Consider the following 17,524-nt stretch of genomic DNA (forward strand, 5'->3'; position numbering starts at 1 on the left):
TCATTAACTCGCGTTTGTTCCCTAACCCACTCCACCAGCTTCCCGTCTCTTAACGTTACGCCTATCATTTTTCTTTCCATGGCTCACTCCGTTGTCGTTAACTGAAGCTGAACCCTCTTCGTTAGCCTCTACGTTTCTGCCCCATAGGTGAGTACCGGTAAGATACAGCAGTGTATATTTTTCTCCTGAGGGATACTGGCAAACAGTCATTCATGATCTGAGAGAACCTGCCACATGCCCGCGATCCCATTCTTATTCTTCTATTTATTTCCCTCTCGTGATCCGGATCAGCGGTCAGTACCCGCCAAAAGTAGACGCATTCCCTTACCACTTCCAGCACCTCGGTACCAATTGGGAACTGCTGTTGCCTTGCGAGACTGCATCGGCATGTCTGTTGTCAAACGAAACTCTGCATGAGCATGGGTAGGCTTTCTCTTACGGCTGACGCCGTTTATTCTGCGGCCAAATGCACGGCTAAATGTCTAAACCAAAAGTACATCGCCTTTCGTTGATTAATCCTCTAAGCCGATGACCTCAGGGCTACTCATTTTTTGTCACTGTAAACATCTTACTACTATGAATGACGGCCCGAGGTGCACACACGCATCAAGATCAACAGCAACAATAACAGCTGCAATCACTCGTTGAACGGCGCTTAAGAAATCGGTGTGCGAAAGGTTGAACCGTACTCTAGTTTAGTTTAGTTTATGGGGTTTAACGTCCCAAAGCGACTGAGGCTATGAGAGACGCCGTAGTGAAGGGCTCCGGAAATTTCGACCACCTGGGGTTCTTTAACGTGCACTGACATCGCACAGTACACGGGCCTCTAGAATTTCTCCTCCAAAGAAATTCTAGCCGCCGCGGCCGGGATCGAACCCGCGTCTTTCGGGTCAGCAGCCGAGCACCATAACCACTTAGCCACCGCGGCGGCAAAAACCGTACTCTAGCAGGAGTTTATGTGTCTGAGTCCACTAGCCACTGGCTTACTTTGAAAAAAAGCACCACCCATGCAGAGTGCTGCAAATTTGGTTATGTATTTTTACACTACATTTCTTTTCGATGAATGCACGCTGTTTTTCGCCCAAAGAACTTTCGTTGCCTGATAGCGAACGTATAATAATGCATCGCAAAGGAAGGAAGGAAAAATGATAAGAATTGCAAAAAGAAGTCAGTGTCCACCATAAAACTGGGCATACACAGGCAGTCGGAATGATTGCTGGCTATTAGATCGTTGCATACTATGCATACCTCTGGCAGTAAATAAATTTAACTTCGTTTTCACGAGCAGAAATCAAAGCTGTGTGAAGAAATGTGAAAGACAGCTTGCTTCATCTTGGGAGACTATCGATAACAACAACCTTTATTCCGCAGCTAGCGTAAAAACTCACCAATAATTAGCAATTTCTTTAGTGGCGACATTAAGGACGCTAAAGCAGGTCGCACAACCCCCTCCTCCTCTCCCAAAAAGAAATATCTGGTAGTAACAGGCTTTGTTTTCTGCCGGGTAATAGAGCATTCATGGTATCCGTAAAGCTGTAAACTTTTTTAATACGCGACGAGACTCTGTCTTTAAGGTCATTTAGTCTTCGAGGTTGCCGTGAATGTTGCACTACACGTTTAAGACGCAAACCATGGGGCTGAAGACTTTTGACGAAGACTGTAGAAACTCCGCGGTTTTTAATCAATATTACAGCACAGGAAGTAGTTAAGAGCGAACTTTCTTGATTTGTCTCTGTGTCAGACTGCGAAACCCACTGTGTAAAGGAGAGAAAAAGTTTCCAGAACGATTACTATAATCAGAACGTCTTTCCAGGCTGACAGGCTGGTCACCAACCATACGAGATTACTTTCGGTTGCGCGGCCAAATCTCGGGACAAACAACTAACTGCCTCTCTGCGGCAGTTAGTCCGAGTACGCATGAGCGTTAACTTTGAGGCATAATAGAGAATATTGTTTGCAACAACGGCTCATTTTGACTTTAAGTTGGATCGTTCATTGATGTCTGCCTTTGTTGACCCAGTCTTTGCAATCCTTCCAACCATGCCTCAGTGATCTATACGACTCCTTGCCTGCAGTTAGAAAGTACTCAGGCAGGTACTTTTGCAGAATGTATTCCTTGTGGGCGTCAATAGTTTCCAGTTTTCTATTCTCGGAATACTCATTAGCTTAGTCAGGTAGACTTATTCGTTCGTGTACATCCTTCGCTCCAATTGGACGACCGCTGTTACCGAGTGAAACTTCCACAATTACGACTTTCTCGCTCCCGAACCTTTGTGTACAACTACAAATAAGCAGTGATGATTTTAGCAAGGCTTGTTGACTTTCAGAACCGTGCCGGAGCTTGGGTCGCAGCCCCTTCATGAAGTACCTCAATCGTGTTTCACAGAGTGAAGTGAAATGAGAGTTGGAAGAAGGAAGAGGACAGAAAGAGACCCCTGGTTGCAAGGAGGCCCAATCAGTGCCCTGTTTTCAGCGACGCCGACTCATCAGAGTGTCAACGCGGCGGCCTCCCTGCGAAGAGTGCAGTTGGTTCGTCGTAGTTTCGGAGAAGATCATGAAACGAGGCCGTCGTGTTGGTGCGCAGGCGGTACCTTAACAAGGTACAGTCTTTGTCAAAAGTGTATAGCCCAGGGGGTTCACTTACAAGCTTTATATTGGGACTCCAGGAGCATTCATGGAAGTCCCACCTATCGCAGGAGGCAGTACCAGAAATCTTGTCATGTCCAGGAAATTTGGAGTGCTAGAGATCCATTAAGAACGACAGAGCGTGGTTAAAAAGAAAACCCCCTGGGCTCCAAACTTTGGACAAAGGCTGTACAATTAAAAACGATGTGTCAATCAGTGTGCTTCGGGCGGATTGCGAGCAGTCATGATGGGTGGTGTCGTGAGTAGGATTAGTTATCAGACGAAAAGGGAAAACATATGCACGCAGTGAGGTGCCCGGAGGAGACGTACACTACACTCCAGATCCCTGCGGGAGGGAGAAGAGGACCACTGGCGACCATGCTCACGCGTAGAGCTCCAAGCGATGAATGTGATAGGAGCCTCGCTGATTAACACAAAGTTGACAGCGCAGCCATGTAAAATATTTCACACCGAGAGCGAACCGTCACCCAATAAGGTTTAATTGTCGGCAAGGTGGTTTCGCGTGCCCTCACTAGCATTGTTGTATCTTACGTACGCAAAAACACCAATGCAGGGTGGTGCGCTCCGTGTTTCGCTGTAATGGACAGCCTCTCTGGAGTTTCTCGTTTAGCAGTTACAGTACTCGAGTTCACTGAAACTTGTACCCATGAACTTAGTGGTTGCAGGCCTGTTTGTATACTGCAAGCATTTATGATAACGGACACTTGCCTTAACGGACGTAGTTAAGTTGCAGAGCGATCCAAAGAGGGATGCCAGAAACATAAAATTCATTGTGTTACGCGGACTCACTTCATAACCGCAAAAAAAAAAAAACGCTACAGAGGATGAACTTCAGTCGACACACTATGCGGCAAATCCGAATAGGCGTGTACTTTCAAATTATGGGTTGTTGTCCTTTCTAGAACAACAGATGTATGTTAACTCATTTCTTGCTTTGGAACAACTCTAATAAAAAAAATGCTTATAATACGGCTACAAGCATGTAACGGGAGATTCGGCGACAGGTCATGATGGTGAATATGACATAGTTTATTCATTGTTATTTTATTTTTATTTTTAAAAGTGCCCATGACACCACTGTGCTCTCACTCGTATCTTAATTTTATTCGATCCACTGAGTTCGGTGCATTCCAGTGACGTCATGCGTGACGCCACTGTACAGTGCGCAATCGGCGTTACTCGTTGCCCTGCCAACGATACCAACGCCGCAAAAGCAGCAAACCTGCTTTTAAAAGCTATCGCTGTAAATAAACACGCAAACTGCAGTTACCACCCACATAGCTAAGAAAATCCTTTCATCGGTCATCAACGCGCTGCTCTTGCAACATTTCAGTACCCGCTTCGCCCATGTCTGTGCCGACTGTCATAGATCTGCGACAGCTGTCGAAGTGATGCAATCCTAGCGTAACCTTCAACTAGCCTCAGGCGATGGCAGTGATGTGGAGGTCGAAAGGAGCGCCGAGAGTGTAGGGCTTGGCGGGTCTGTAGGTTGGGCGGTCATGCTGGGTCCTTTGTTTATATAACACCGCGGTTCCATTACGCCGTCACTGCCTTTCACGGAGAATCGATCGGCCGGGCATCGGCCGGCTCTGGCTTTCTGCTCGGGACGCCAAGAAGACAGGTCAAGTCGCTGTTGAAATAAGAATGAAAAGTCCCGTTTTATTTTTTTTTACTCTGCGCCCCGAAACGTGTGAACGCAGTCAGTTCGAACCACACATAAAACAAAAGAACGCACCTCTGGTCCTAGCTCTGAATGGCTGGGGTGTCAGTCGATGTCCGTCGATATCGGAAAAGCGGAGCTGTCTCAAAATTTACACTGTTTTCCGCTTACTGGTAAAAATTATCTCAAAACTACACTAGCACGTGACACTCAAAGGTTACAACAGAGAATAGGTGTCGCCCTCGGTGTTATGTGCGTACTCAGCGAAATTTCCCGCATTAGCTGCTAATTGCAGCTAAATTTTTGTTGCAGCTGTGCCCTGTGTTTATCCATATCCTTCACCGTTGCTTCTCTTCTGATGCGCTACTACCCGTAAATATGAACCAACAAACACAAGTTTCTACGTTACTGAGGATTTGTGAGTATTTTGGAAACGTGTGTGTTGCCATAGACTTTAAACAACAATAATAAATGTTCCACAATTTTTCTACACGATTACGCCCAAGCATGGGGGTCAGGCTCGCTATTTTGAGAAATATTTTGGACTATGTTTGCTGCCAACTTCACAAAACAGCCCAGTGCAGATAACAGTGAGGAATTCGTCTTGTAGCGCATTGCAGTAGGTTTATGGCATGACATCAGGAACAATAAATGTTGAGAATAAGCATTTGTTGCCTGCAATAAATAAAAAGACGTGGGGGCCTCAACTTCACTTCACAGTTATTGTCCTGTTTGCGGAGATTATTTGCCACATATTGTGTATAATTGAGAGCGTCTTTTCCCTGACCTCAAAGGGAGGCTGTTTACGCCCACTTGCTCTGCAGTGAATACGATCGGAAAGAATGCACCAGCATAGATTAATTTCCTTCTCAGCCCTATGAACGCACTCCGACCTCGCATGCTTATGTCTTATGCGAGAAAGCTCTGCGGAGCTTCCTCTCCTATGACGGAGCATCAGGAAGCTAACTCATCCACCTACACGAAAAACTAATGACGACCGGGTATGCCAGAAAAGTAAGGGCGTACGAGAGCGCGAATGCAATTATAGCTGCAATATCTCTTAAAGCCCACGTGGTCCTCCTATTGCTCTTTGCTTCGGCACCTTTGAGATCATGCAGCACGTCTGTGTAGAGACTGCTGTGCGCTAAAAAACCGTAAGTAATGTGAAAGACTAAGCACCTGGCACTATTTTTATACGTTTCACGTTGAGCTATGTGATGCCAGAATGCATCTTTGGCTGTCTGCTCTTCTTCATCAACTCGCGCTGCAGGTGACACAGAACTCACCGACAGGCGTCCTTCCTTGCTGTTTCTCTTCTACCAAAGTCGATCATCATTAATCACCGTCTTACAATGCACCAGTCTTCTCTTTTTATAATAGATGTCTTGCCCAGAAGGAAAGTATCGATTCTTATGAGGCCTTCGGAAGCTCTCTTACATAGAGTGCTGCGTATAGGATAGAGAGCAGTGATGTTCTCATCAGAGAATGCTCCCTTTTTCAAGAAATTTTAGGAGTAAAATTTGGCAGCAGGATAGTATGGCTGCTTTCTGAGAATTCAAAGAAACAACATTCCAGTCTTTTTTTTTTCAGAATGCTGTATTTTCCAAACAGCTGCAAGTAAAGGTCGCGTGCTCTAGAGGGCTTGCTTTGCTTGCATCGTTTCGAAAGCACATGTATTTTCGCCGATGCAGCCAAATTTGATCGAGCCACAGCGGCGAGGAAAATCGTATTCTCGAAATTCTAAAAATTGATATGGCTAATACCGAGGACCGGCTGCAAATCTCTAATTGCAACTAGGCGCCTAACCCTAAGTTAAAAAGTTAATTATTAAAAATTTGTTAACCAACTTGCTAGTTAAGACGACTCGCCGGTTTTCTGGTATTCCTCTAGCACTAGTAATACTAGGCAGCAGGCACCATATTTTTACCCCAAGAAGCCTATTTTTGAAAATTTTTAAAAGTGTTCGCTGAAACATCCGATATAGTTAACGTACCCCAGACAAACCACACTGTTATGTATGGGGACGAAACGAATGTATTTTGTTTTCGATAAAACAGTTCAGGACATATAGGCAGTAGCTAATCGACTGGCAGTAAACGGCCCTAGAGAAAGACCTTTCCTATTTTGTACGAGGGCCCTCACGAGAAGCTTCTTTACAGCAGTACCATATACATATGTTGATTATTTCCGAGGAACTCTAATGTCACTCGACTTCAATACCATCAGTAGTAACCTTAATGAAGCATTAAACAAAGGGCGACGTACAGGCACTTCCTACTATATTTATTTGTCCTGGAATGCTTTAGAAATCTCCTTCTTTTAAAGATATCGCCCATTTTGGCAGCTTGCACAAATGTTCTATGATTGCAATTAGCAACCTTTCACCACCATCGTAGATTCGTTGCGCTGTATTCTTGGCAACTGCGTCGGAAAGTTGTTTGTTTACCTTAACCCACAGAATAACGTTTTGGAAATTTTAATATTCGATAATAGCCACGTCACCGAAACCTCGGCGTGGCTTTACACGGTGTACTTGCTTCTTTATACCTTCTTTTATTTTTTTATTTTTTTTTTGGGGGGGGGGGAATATGGGTGCGGTTTCTAAGCCCTAATTTATACGACCAGTGTAGACGTACGCTGCACTGCGGCTCACTTCTGAGCACTAAAATGTTTTATTACAACATTCACTTCCGATTTATGTATCCATACATTTGCCCCACCAAATTCACTGTTACTGTCTTCGCCGTAATGGCCGGCGTTCTTGATTCCGCTCGGTTCCATTGAGAACTGGCTGTCTAGTCCATCTTAGTCCATCTGGCCGTGGGTTTAGAGAATGTTAATAGGCCAAATAAACATCATCTTCACTAAAAGCGTTTGATCTTCGCATGAGCCGTGTCAGCTCTTGTAAAAGAGACCTCGGCCATCTTCAGAAGCCCTTCCTCTTTTCTTCTTGTCCACCCAGCAGGCAGATACATAACGCATGTCGCAAGTTCTGTTGTTTAAAGTTCATTCATGACTTGCCGGCGTCAGTTGTATTCGGCAAACAAGGCAGCACAAAGATCATTACATAAAGTTCTAAAAAATAATCTTGCGAATCAAGTTGTAACTAAGGTTAGTTGCAACAAGTTGTAACAAAGTTCTCCTCGCGATCAACCAGGGACACGCAGGCTCTTTCTCTTCTTGATAGTCAACGATACACTGGGCAGGTTGTTGTCCAGTCGCGGATTCCTCTTATAGATCGCCGCCGCGGTGGCTCAGTGGCTATGGTGCTCGGCTGCTGACCCGAAAGACGCGGGTTCGATCCCGGCCGCGGCGGCTGGAATTTCTTTGGAGGAGAAATTCTAGAGGCCCGTGTACTGTGCGATGTCAGTGCACGTTAAAGAACCCCAGGTGGTCGAAATTTCCGGAGCCCTTCACTACGGCGTCTCTCATAGCCTCAGTCGCTTTGGGACGTTAAACCCCATAAACCAAACCAAACCTCTTATAGATCAACCGACTATTGAATTAAGCCGCAGGGGTGTTGGCTTCTCGCCAGATGGATACTCACTGCTCATAAGGTAGATGCGGCTAAGAATTCACAACATTGCCATTAAAGAATTCAAAGCATTGTCATTAACGAGTCGCTGGCACCATTTTATTGCTGCGTTCTCATCCCTCGCTCCCTGATATCAAGTGGTCTTGTATACGGCTCTTTGAATCAGTATTGCTAGGTTTTATAAGCTTTTATTCACAGTTTTTGTCTCCGACTTTAGTTGCAAGATGGAGGCAGTGCATTTCACCCGCATCGAAACACCACCTCTCACGCAGGGAAGACAGGATCACAGAGCTTAGCGGGCAGTGGTCAACATGGGAGGGGGGAGTGACTGGTCAGTTCCATATTGTGCCATTTCTTCAGATTATAATCGCTGGAGGAAACTTTTCGTGCAACCAGCAGGAATGGTGAACAGCCTTCATATGTAAGCCTACTTGCGTTTATACGCGTGATGTCCTTGTGATTTATATCTTAGCTGAGACGTTTCCTTTCGTGAAGGCGCGATGAATGCTGAAGGAGAAAGGAGATCCTTCGAGCTGAATCTTGGCCTTAGACAGATGCAAGTATGTCGTGCATTAGACTGTTTTTCTGGCTTAATCGTTAGGTACCATCAGCTTGGCGCGACGCGGCATGCGAACGTAAAAGCTTGCATCTCCTGCATCGCTTAGGAGAAACGGCCTGTGGGAACCGAGTTTCGGCACTAGTCTATCTTGCGAGCTGCTTTTCCACGGGGTCACAGCCTGAAAGCTCTTTAGTTAAACGGTATAGCTATAGCAACTGTAGTTGTATGTTCAAGTGTCGTAGAAGCAAAATAGTGGTGTAATGCCCCAGCGGTTTCCAAGCGTCCGTCACTACATGTCACACACTGAAATCGTTTCCTAGCCCATATAATTAGGCAACTTTGACAGCACCACGGGCACGCGAGTGCTGTTATGGGCTCCGAGGAACGTGATGACTCGTGTACACAGAAACATGCATTACAGTGGCATGTAATACTTTGCGAAATATCCGTAATTTATACCAAACATTTTAGACGGTGCTCCTGCGGCGCATACTGTCGACCTGTACTATCATTATTTTCGTAGTAGTGGCTGAATAAATGATGTCGTGCCCTCATTCTGGACAAAGCAAGTCAGAAAGAAGGCGTCCGTCTGCAGAAGGCTGCTGTTATCTTATTTACCAAGAATAGGATATTGCCTTCCAGCAGGTTTGTCCATGCGAATATAAATTATTACCTGCGCTCCACTGTAGTCAAAAAAGAGTCGGCTGAACGACTCCGTAGAAATTGGGCATACATCGCATTGATTTTGCTTGTGGCATTGTGCTCCGTCGATGGTAAATACCACGAAGGCTTCCTGCTGAACTCGATTTAGCGCGAAGCATCTGTGCAGACGCACCCCTCCCCCTTCCTGTCTTCTCTTTTTGAAGGTGATTCTGATAAAGTAGCGTGGATGTGCAGTAACGCCAAAAAGACGCTTGTTCGAGTTATGAAGTCGTAAAAGCATTGAAGAATTCGCACTGAAAACTGCGCAAAAAACGAAGACACAGAACGAGAAGGCACGACACGGGCTGCGCCCGTGTCGTGCCTTCTCGTTCTGTGTCTTCGTTTTTTGCGCAGTTTTCAGTATGAATTCCGACCAACTAGCCCAGTTTACCGTTCTTATTAAAGAATTCGCGCTTGTCCCTTGTTATTGTTGGTACGGCGGCAGAAAGAATAAAAATATAAAGGAAGCCCAAGATCTGACTGTGGTTAGATGAAGACAGGAGGTCATCGACCATCGTGGAAGCGCATTTTTCCTCAAGGCTCGCGATCAGCTCCAACACGAGTGGAAGCTCTCTCTAAATAAGGCCAAGGAGCATGATTGGCTCAATCAAGTAATCAGGCACCTCACGCGAGTTCCGAGTCATCATCTTGCAGCTCTTCCCGTACTCAGACCACATACTGCATTTGCAAATGTAATTCAAGCTCACCGTGCCTATCTTCCTTCGCAGTTCGCCCACCCACCAAGATCATGCTCACCCGTATGGAGTCTCCATGAACCCCGGGTGCACCTATCTATTCCTGGAATTAATAAGAAATCTGATTTATCATTGCCTGCTCTCAAGCAACTGACACTGCATCATTTGCATTTTAACCGTAAACACCGCATACATGTCTACACAGATGGCTCAGTGACTTCAACAAGCTCTGCTGGGTCTGTGGTGATACCGGCCAGGTCTATTTTAATGAAGGTGAGGACTACCTATCTCACCTCTTCAACTGGTGCAGAACTAGCTGCCCTACGGGCTGCAGTTCAGTTCATTAGTCAGGAATCTGCAGATGACTGGACAGTTTTCACCGACTCTAAAGCAGCCCTTCAAGGCCTGCAAACTGCACTACGCCGTGGGTCACACGAACAACTCGTTGCCGAAATCCGCAAGCTCTACCATGATGCCACATTGAAAGGACATAACATAATTTTCCAGTGGCTGCCGGGCCACTGCGGCATTCATGGCAATCACCAGGCTGACGAAGCTGCCCGTTCTGCCCACAATGATGGAATACCCGTTAATATCCCCGTAACGAGAGCTGACGCAGCGTGTGGGCTTCGTTCTTTGAGGCTGGAGCTCACACTTTCAGCGTGGAACTCTGGTGAGTTGTGCAACCGTCGCCTCAGGACTTTGGACCCTGGACTGCGCCTCCGTCTTCCGTGAGGCTCAACCGCAGGCGTCAGAACGAACGTTTCCTGGGTTTTGCGGCTTCTGTGCGTACTGTGCCGCACTCATGTGAAAGGCTTATTCATTGTTTAAGCGACAAAGGGCTTCCTTCAGGGAGTTTTATACATGACTGCTCTGACTAATCGGGAACCAATTTTCTCTGCACATTTTATCGTTTCCTTCCTTCCTTCCTTCCTTCCTTCCTTCCTTCCTTCCTTCCTTCCTTCCTTCCTTCCTTCCTTCCTTCCTTCTAGATTTCTTTCTTTCTTTCCTTCGTTCGTTCCTTCCTTCCTTCCTTCTAGATTTCTTTCTTTCTTTTCTTCGTTCGTTCGTTCCTTCCTTCCTTCCTTCCTTCCTTCCTTCCTTCCTTCCTTCCTTCCTTCCTTCCGTTCTTCCTTTCTTTCGTTCTTTCTTTCTTTCTTTCATTCTTTCTTTTTCTTTCTTCGTTTCTTTCCTTCCTTCTTTTTTTCTTCCTCTCTTTCTTTCTTTGTCTTACATCTTTTCACCGCCTACGTCGTTCGTTGTTTGCGTGTTTTTTTTTTCGGTATATATATACGAGTATTGACGTTCGGTTTTACTTCAGAAAAGACGAAACAGCGCAGGCCGGTTTCTGAAGTTTCTACCCCACACATATTTGCCACTGGCATCTGCGTATCTCTACGAAGTGCAAAAACGGCGCTGCGGACGTCTGAAGCGTTACTATTATGTCCGCTCGGCACACAATCCGCAACCGTTCCTTTCATGCTCCACGAGTTTTTAAAGCGAAAGCTTTACTACTTGCACTTTCAGCGTTTGCCGTGGCGCGGCGGTGCCACCATTGACCTTTAGTTGACCTCTGTGTGACGTCATGTGTGACATCACGCCGAAGAGAAGGGCGACCGACTCGCGCCGTCGCAAGCCGCGGCGGTGCCACCACCGGCGCCTAACTCCTGCGATCTCCGCTAGGAGCACAACAGGTGTTGGGACGTCACGCCGAAGAGAAGGGCGACCGACTCGTGCCGTCGCAAGCCGCGGCGGTGCCACCACCGGCGCCTAACTCCTGCGCTCTCCGCTAGGAGCGTGATTGTGGCGTTACGCTGAAGAGATTAGGCTCGACTCACGTCGCTAGAAAGCAGTAGCTGTGCCAACCACCAGCGGCTTAACATTGCTTGGCGATCTCGCGCCGTCCGTGTGCGACGGCGGTGCACATGAACGGCGGCCTGACTGGACTGGATTGTACTGGACTGGATTAAATTGGATTGGATTGGATTAGAATAGATTAGATTAGATTAGATTAGATTAGATTAGATTAGATTACATTGGATTGGATTGGATTGTATAACAGATGCGATGTCAGTGCACGTTCAAGAACCCCAGGTGGTCGAAATTTCCGGAGCCCTCCACTACGGCGTCTCTCATAGCCTTAGTCGCTTTGGGACGTTAAACCCCATAAACCAACCAACAAGTCTAACCACAAGCACCACCACCAGCTACACTACCAGCTGAACCATGGCGTAGGTACGGATATTGCTTTCGCAATTACAGGGCTTAACCAAGCTAAGCCACAGCGAATTTTTTGTGAAAGCTGCCAGTCAAACGACGGCTCTTACCTTTTGTGAATAATATCTTAAATTTGGTTAAATTGTCTTGTACAGCCACTGTTACACAAAGAACTCTGATTACAAGAGGTCAAATTGAACAAGGAAACTTACGGAACATTTTGCTTGGGGGCACCACAACATAAACATTGTACTCTGTACGTATGTACAGAGTACACGCCATTTGCCTGGGGAGGGGAGTGGTGGGAGCTTTGATTCCTATCACATCTGGGCCTTCATTCCGCAGAAAAAGATCGGCTTAGTGGATTAAACAAGAATACTTCTCTTCAATAATAAAGCGAACTGCCAGAAGCGCAAAATAGGACTCCATGAACAAAACTGCAAATTCTCATTTCGATATTTGGTTGAAAATATATTTATATCAGGTCATTTTGCTAAAGCACATACCAGTTGAGATGATAATGGATGCCCGCTGAACGAACAGCCATGTAAGTGCCCCTGCAAGTTATGGAGTTAACTTCAGTGGGTCGTACCGACGTTCTGCGCGCCTGGTTTATCGCAGGCACTCCATTCGTGTTTCCCGGCAAAAAAGCAGCTGTTAGCATTCTTGGCTATTAGGACAGAGGCAGAACATTATCAACTGAAAGCGCAAGAGCTTTTTGCCTACGTCCGGCAATCTACTGAAGAAAATACCGTTGCAAGTGTATTCTTATCTCTCAAGGATTCCTTCTGCTGAAAATCTCTCATGCTGGCGCATCCACGGCATGCCCCTAGGAGTGCATTAGGTTTTCTTTGTCATTGCCGACGAGTAGCATGGAGTTAGCGTTTTTCACCTTCATTCGGATCTGTGTCCATGGCCTCCAGGAGTGAAAGGCTCCCTTTTTTTTCTTTTCTTGTCTACAAGAGCTGTAAAAACAAGACAACGCTATTCTAAGCGTCCTGGAATGTTAGAAGATCCCACCAATCGCAATGTGCCACAAAATTCAAGCGAAAGAACTCTCGTGCGCAGCCCTCCACAGCTCGTGAATAACTTTCAACGTTGGAAACTTTGTCGCCTGCTCTGGATTCTGCGAATCCTTTGAGATATGCCTCAATACTCCTCGTTTGCACGTTTTTTCCAGATGACTGCACGAACAGGTTCACAGTGATGTCTTTTGCCGCACGTGTATTAGAAAACTGCCGCCTTTTTGCCATGCTTACATTGGAGATATCTTTCACGTGAATGCATCTCTGTCTATGCCGTGTGGTTTTGTGTTTGTCTTAGCGTGCATGCCAGGAACCAACCAACACCAATAAAAGTCTAATATTTGCTATTGGTGTGGGCACCGGAAGCAACTTCTTCTGTTCATTTGGTTGCTGGGAACAAGATCGAATGTCTACATTTCTTTTTTGAGCTCGCGCACCAACCTTAAATGGATGCAGTTCTTTCAGCGAAATAAAATGCACGTTCATCGAAATGAAACTACTGCCTCTCTCTGGAGTAGATAAAGGGGTTCGAAAGAAAGTGCCGATCGCAATACACCTTGCCGTAATTATGGGAACATAAATTGAATAAATATTTTTCTAGTGCGTCCGTGCGGGCATGCGCGCGCGCGTGCGCCTCTGTGTGTTTGTTTGTGCGTGTGCGCGTGTGCGCGCGTGCGTGCGCGTGTGCGCGTGCGCGTGTGCGCGTGCGCGCGTGTGCGCGTGTGCGCGTGTGCGCGTGTGCGCGTGTGCGCGTGTGCGCGTGTGCGCGTGTGCGCGCGTGTGCGTGCGTGTGCGCGTGCGTGTGCGTGTGCGCGTGCGTGCGTGCTTGCGTGCGTGCGCGTGCGTGCGTGCGTGCGCCTGCTTGCGTGCGCGTGCGCGTGCGTGCGTGCATGCGTGCGTGCATGCGTGCGTGCGTGCGTGCGCGCGCGCGCGCCTGTGTGAAGATTCATTTCATGCACTAGGCGCTGCATTAATTATTAAATAGCAGCCGATTCCAAAGGAGCTGGCGGAACACATTTAAGCATTGTAAGTTTCGACTGTGTAGTTCAAGACAACGTACGTCCCACTACCAAATTCGCTTCCTGGCCGGCATTTTATTGGTAGTGTCCGTATAGGATTTGGTGTTCTGCTGAGGTCCCAACCTGCTTGTAAAATTATGATTTCCGATTCATTACGGTATCTGGCGCTGCATTGTGTAAGTATTCATTGTTAATTTTTCATTTCGGATCTATTTAGCCCTCTGGCATTGGTTACTGTTGTTCGGTGAGGTAGCCGCGGCTTTATAGCGTCCTTGAGAAGCGGCTGAACGATTGGCTCACTGTAAACAGATTCTCACTATTGGTTGGGAACCGAATATGGTGATGGTAGTGAAAACGTTATTTGGAACAGGGGAGTTTGGGACACATAGGTCCTTGGGCCCCCTCAGGGCCCCATTGCACTGAAACGTTCATGTCCCAGAGGCTCATGACGCTGGCAGCGCGGCCTGCGGCGATGGCTTGCTTGGCCGGGTCCTCGGAGCGCGGGTCTCCCAAGCCTCCCAAGTGCTAAGGTGCTCCAGGCCCCGCGGGGGAGGATCCGCCGGACAGAGGAAAAGGATATGGTCGAGAGTGGCCTTGGGGTGGTGGCAAAGGGTACATGAGAGGTTTGTGTCGACTTGGTGATAGCGCCAGCGTATATAAGAGGAGGGCAAAGTGCGTGTTTGGAGCTGCTTCCTAAGTGTCTGATGACAATTGTCGAGGGAGGGATAGGGTGGGGGGTAGAGCCGACGCTCGGCTTTGCAGGCCTGCGTCATTTCACTGAAGGAGTGCATGCGCTCCCACGAGTACCCCAGATCGGAGGCCGCCGGTGCCCCGGTGAGAGAGAAAACCTCGGGCTAAAGTGTTGGCAGCCTCGTTTTCGGGATCCCCGGAGTGGCCAGCTATCCATATCCACTCCATGTGGCGGTACGGGTGGGCGGCTAGGGAGTTCAGTATGCGAAATGCAGGGATGTGAACTCTCCCGCGAGCAAAATTTGGTTTTAGAGTCAGACAGTATATATCGGGCCTCCGTGCGTGTGATGGCCAGGACAATGGCAGCCTCTTCGGACCCTTCCGAAGTGGCAGCGGGGGATATGCTAATCGGTTGGAGGGAGGGGTTCAAGGCGGCCACAACCTCGCCTTCGCCTCTGCATGCGGTATCAACCAAAACAGCATACGGTTCCGTACCACAGTGTTTGTGGAAATATGATGAGTTGGGGCGCGCCACTAGTGGCAAAGGCTATCGTTGTCGTGAGGTGCCCGCTATTTTGTACTTTCCCTTATTGGCCGCGTGCTGTTTTCGTTTGATGCTACCGTGACACATATGTCCGGACAAATGAAATGGAACATGGATAGTTGTTTCTATAGAATACGGTCCCTGATGAGCTCTTACCTCTGACTTTTGGTGCAATGACTTAAGTGTTGCCCATAACGGCCGCAGCACATCTACCTTTTGGCGCAATGACTTAAGTGTTGCCCATAACGGCCGCAGCACATCCTTTGTTTAAAGGTGTGCTAATTTTTATCGTTGCACCATTTCAGCTGCGAATAAAATTCTTTCAGTTATACTGTGACACTTTGTTCACTACGTGGGGAACAGTGTAACCGAAGAATTCGATTTACCTCAACTTGATTGCATGTAAAACCACAAAGCTGTAAACGCGAAAAATAAATGGCCTGAGACGCATTGCAAAGCAGAAGCGTGACACACATGATCCCCAGATCCTTATCACGCGCGCTCTCCCAGCAGATGGCGCCACGTTACCTCTTCCTGCCCAATACGATCTGCACTCCTGCGCTGTCGGCAAGACCAACACGTACACGTTCGCCTCTTGATGGATCGTCCTCCGGTAGCAAAGTGCAGGCCCGGTGTCTTTTTTCTATCTAGGAACCGAGAACAACAGCGTCGCTGACGACGGAAGGGAAGACGCGAGAGAGCTGCGTACGCCTGCCAACCTGTCTCTCACGTTCTTCTCTTCCTTTTTTCTGCCCACTCTTTCCCGTCATGCAGAGGTCGTGTGCACATCCGGACGATGGCCTGCGGCGGCGAATTGCAGTAAATGAAGGCTAGGAGGTGCAACCTGCTGTTTATCTCGCTATTTATTAGTCCGCTTTCCCCCTTCCCTCTTGCTTTCTCGTCCCGCTCGTCGCCTGTTATTGTTGTCGGTCATTAAGCGAAAGATACGCGAACCACCGCAATAAAAATCTAGGTTGTCGAGGCAATCTGTGTCCAATCACATTTTGTGTTTATCTTACTTTTCTTTTCATCTCTCATTCCCTCCTTCTCGTACTCAAAGTCCGCCTCTTCCGTGCACTTCTCCTTCTGGAGAAGCGATTTCGTTGTGTTTGTTCACATAAACGTGTTTGTCGCTCGCCGCTATATATCCACGGCTGCTTCTTTATGTGCTCGTTTCATGGAACCTTCCCCCGCGAGATGGCTATTTTTCCCTTTTCCCTTTTTCTTCCTTTCTGTTGCAAAGATAATGCTAGGCAGACGAGTGCTGCTCACAATATCAGTACCTTGTTTTTGTTATTCGCTATGTCCGGATGTATTCTCAACCCGCCGAAAGGGGACAGGTATTTTGACAGCCGTCTACTTTCTTTTTACAGCATTGTGGTTTTCGCGGAAAGCAACCATGCCTCAGGAAGTGTACACGTGTACTTGTCATTTCCAGAAGAATTCCTTGCTTAATGATATTGTTGTCTGGGGGAAGTACGAACACGTGGAATTTCGTGGGTGGCGTCGCTGGGCCCCTTATGATACCCGTTGCAAGGAGACAACGGGCACAGACGACTAGTGTTTTTGTTTATGATATTATGAGCGAGTTGAAAATGCGATGCCACTTTCACTGTGTGTTCAGGGTGCTTTAACAAGATGAGTAGGGTCCGCCACCATTCATTACTTGAAAAACTAAAGCTTTTTATTTAGCTGTCCATTTACAGGTTCTAAGAAAAATTTTTTAAGGGATTGTTATCAAGGAAATACGGGGGGCATTGAAACGCAGTTTTTTTAAGAATTATAAATTCAACCCTTTCAGTGAAATCTCGAGAATATCTCGCCTCCTCCGTTTTGACATCGAAACTAAGCGTAAAAAACAGTCGGGAACGTCAACCACGTGATAATTTCAAAATGGTGCATTTGCGACGTGGAAATCGTCAGGGCCATGCTGCCACTTCTACGTGCCTTATGTCACTATGCCTCACATTTTTTTTTAGTGAAGTAGATGTTACTGGCGCTAGATGATTAATGAAACAATTGTGGAAGCAACGCACACTTCATAATAGAAAACATAGGGTCACTGACGAAGTCAAAATTTTAATGAAACGTACTTTTAATGAAAGTACGTTTAATTAAAATTTCGACTTGGTCAGTGACCCTATGTTTTTTATTATGCCTCTACCTGACCAGACGATGTTTCGTCGAACTCTTGACTAAACCCACACTTTAGAAGGAGCATGAATGGCATGT

The 17,524-nt window shown here is 47.0% G+C and overlaps 1 protein-coding gene across 4 annotated transcripts in view; it reads right to left on the reverse strand.

Moving 5' to 3' along the window:
• LOC149343086 (arylsulfatase B-like) overlaps window positions 1–17,524 on the reverse strand; it is a 374,108-nt gene that overhangs the window by 335,540 nt on the left and 21,044 nt on the right. The window contains exons 1-2 of one of the 4 annotated variants that reach the window (XM_089545604.1): window positions 15,877–15,931; window positions 12,907–12,979 (exon numbers count right to left, since the gene is read on the reverse strand). The exons of 1 other annotated variant lie outside the window; for it this stretch is intronic. In XM_089545604.1, the coding sequence (XP_089401730.1) occupies window positions 12,907–12,912 (6 nt within the window). In that variant the 5' untranslated portion in view covers window positions 12,913–12,979; window positions 15,877–15,931. Of the gene's footprint in view, window positions 1–12,906; window positions 12,980–15,820; window positions 15,932–17,524 lie in introns of those variants that run through there. 2 more of the 4 variants (XM_089545603.1, XM_089545605.1) reach the window with 2 other exon arrangements.

This window comes from Amblyomma mixtum, chromosome 5 (assembly GCF_055824585.1).
Source record: "Amblyomma mixtum isolate Tamu chromosome 5, ASM5582458v1, whole genome shotgun sequence".
NCBI lineage: Eukaryota > Metazoa > Arthropoda > Arachnida > Ixodida > Ixodidae > Amblyomma > Amblyomma mixtum.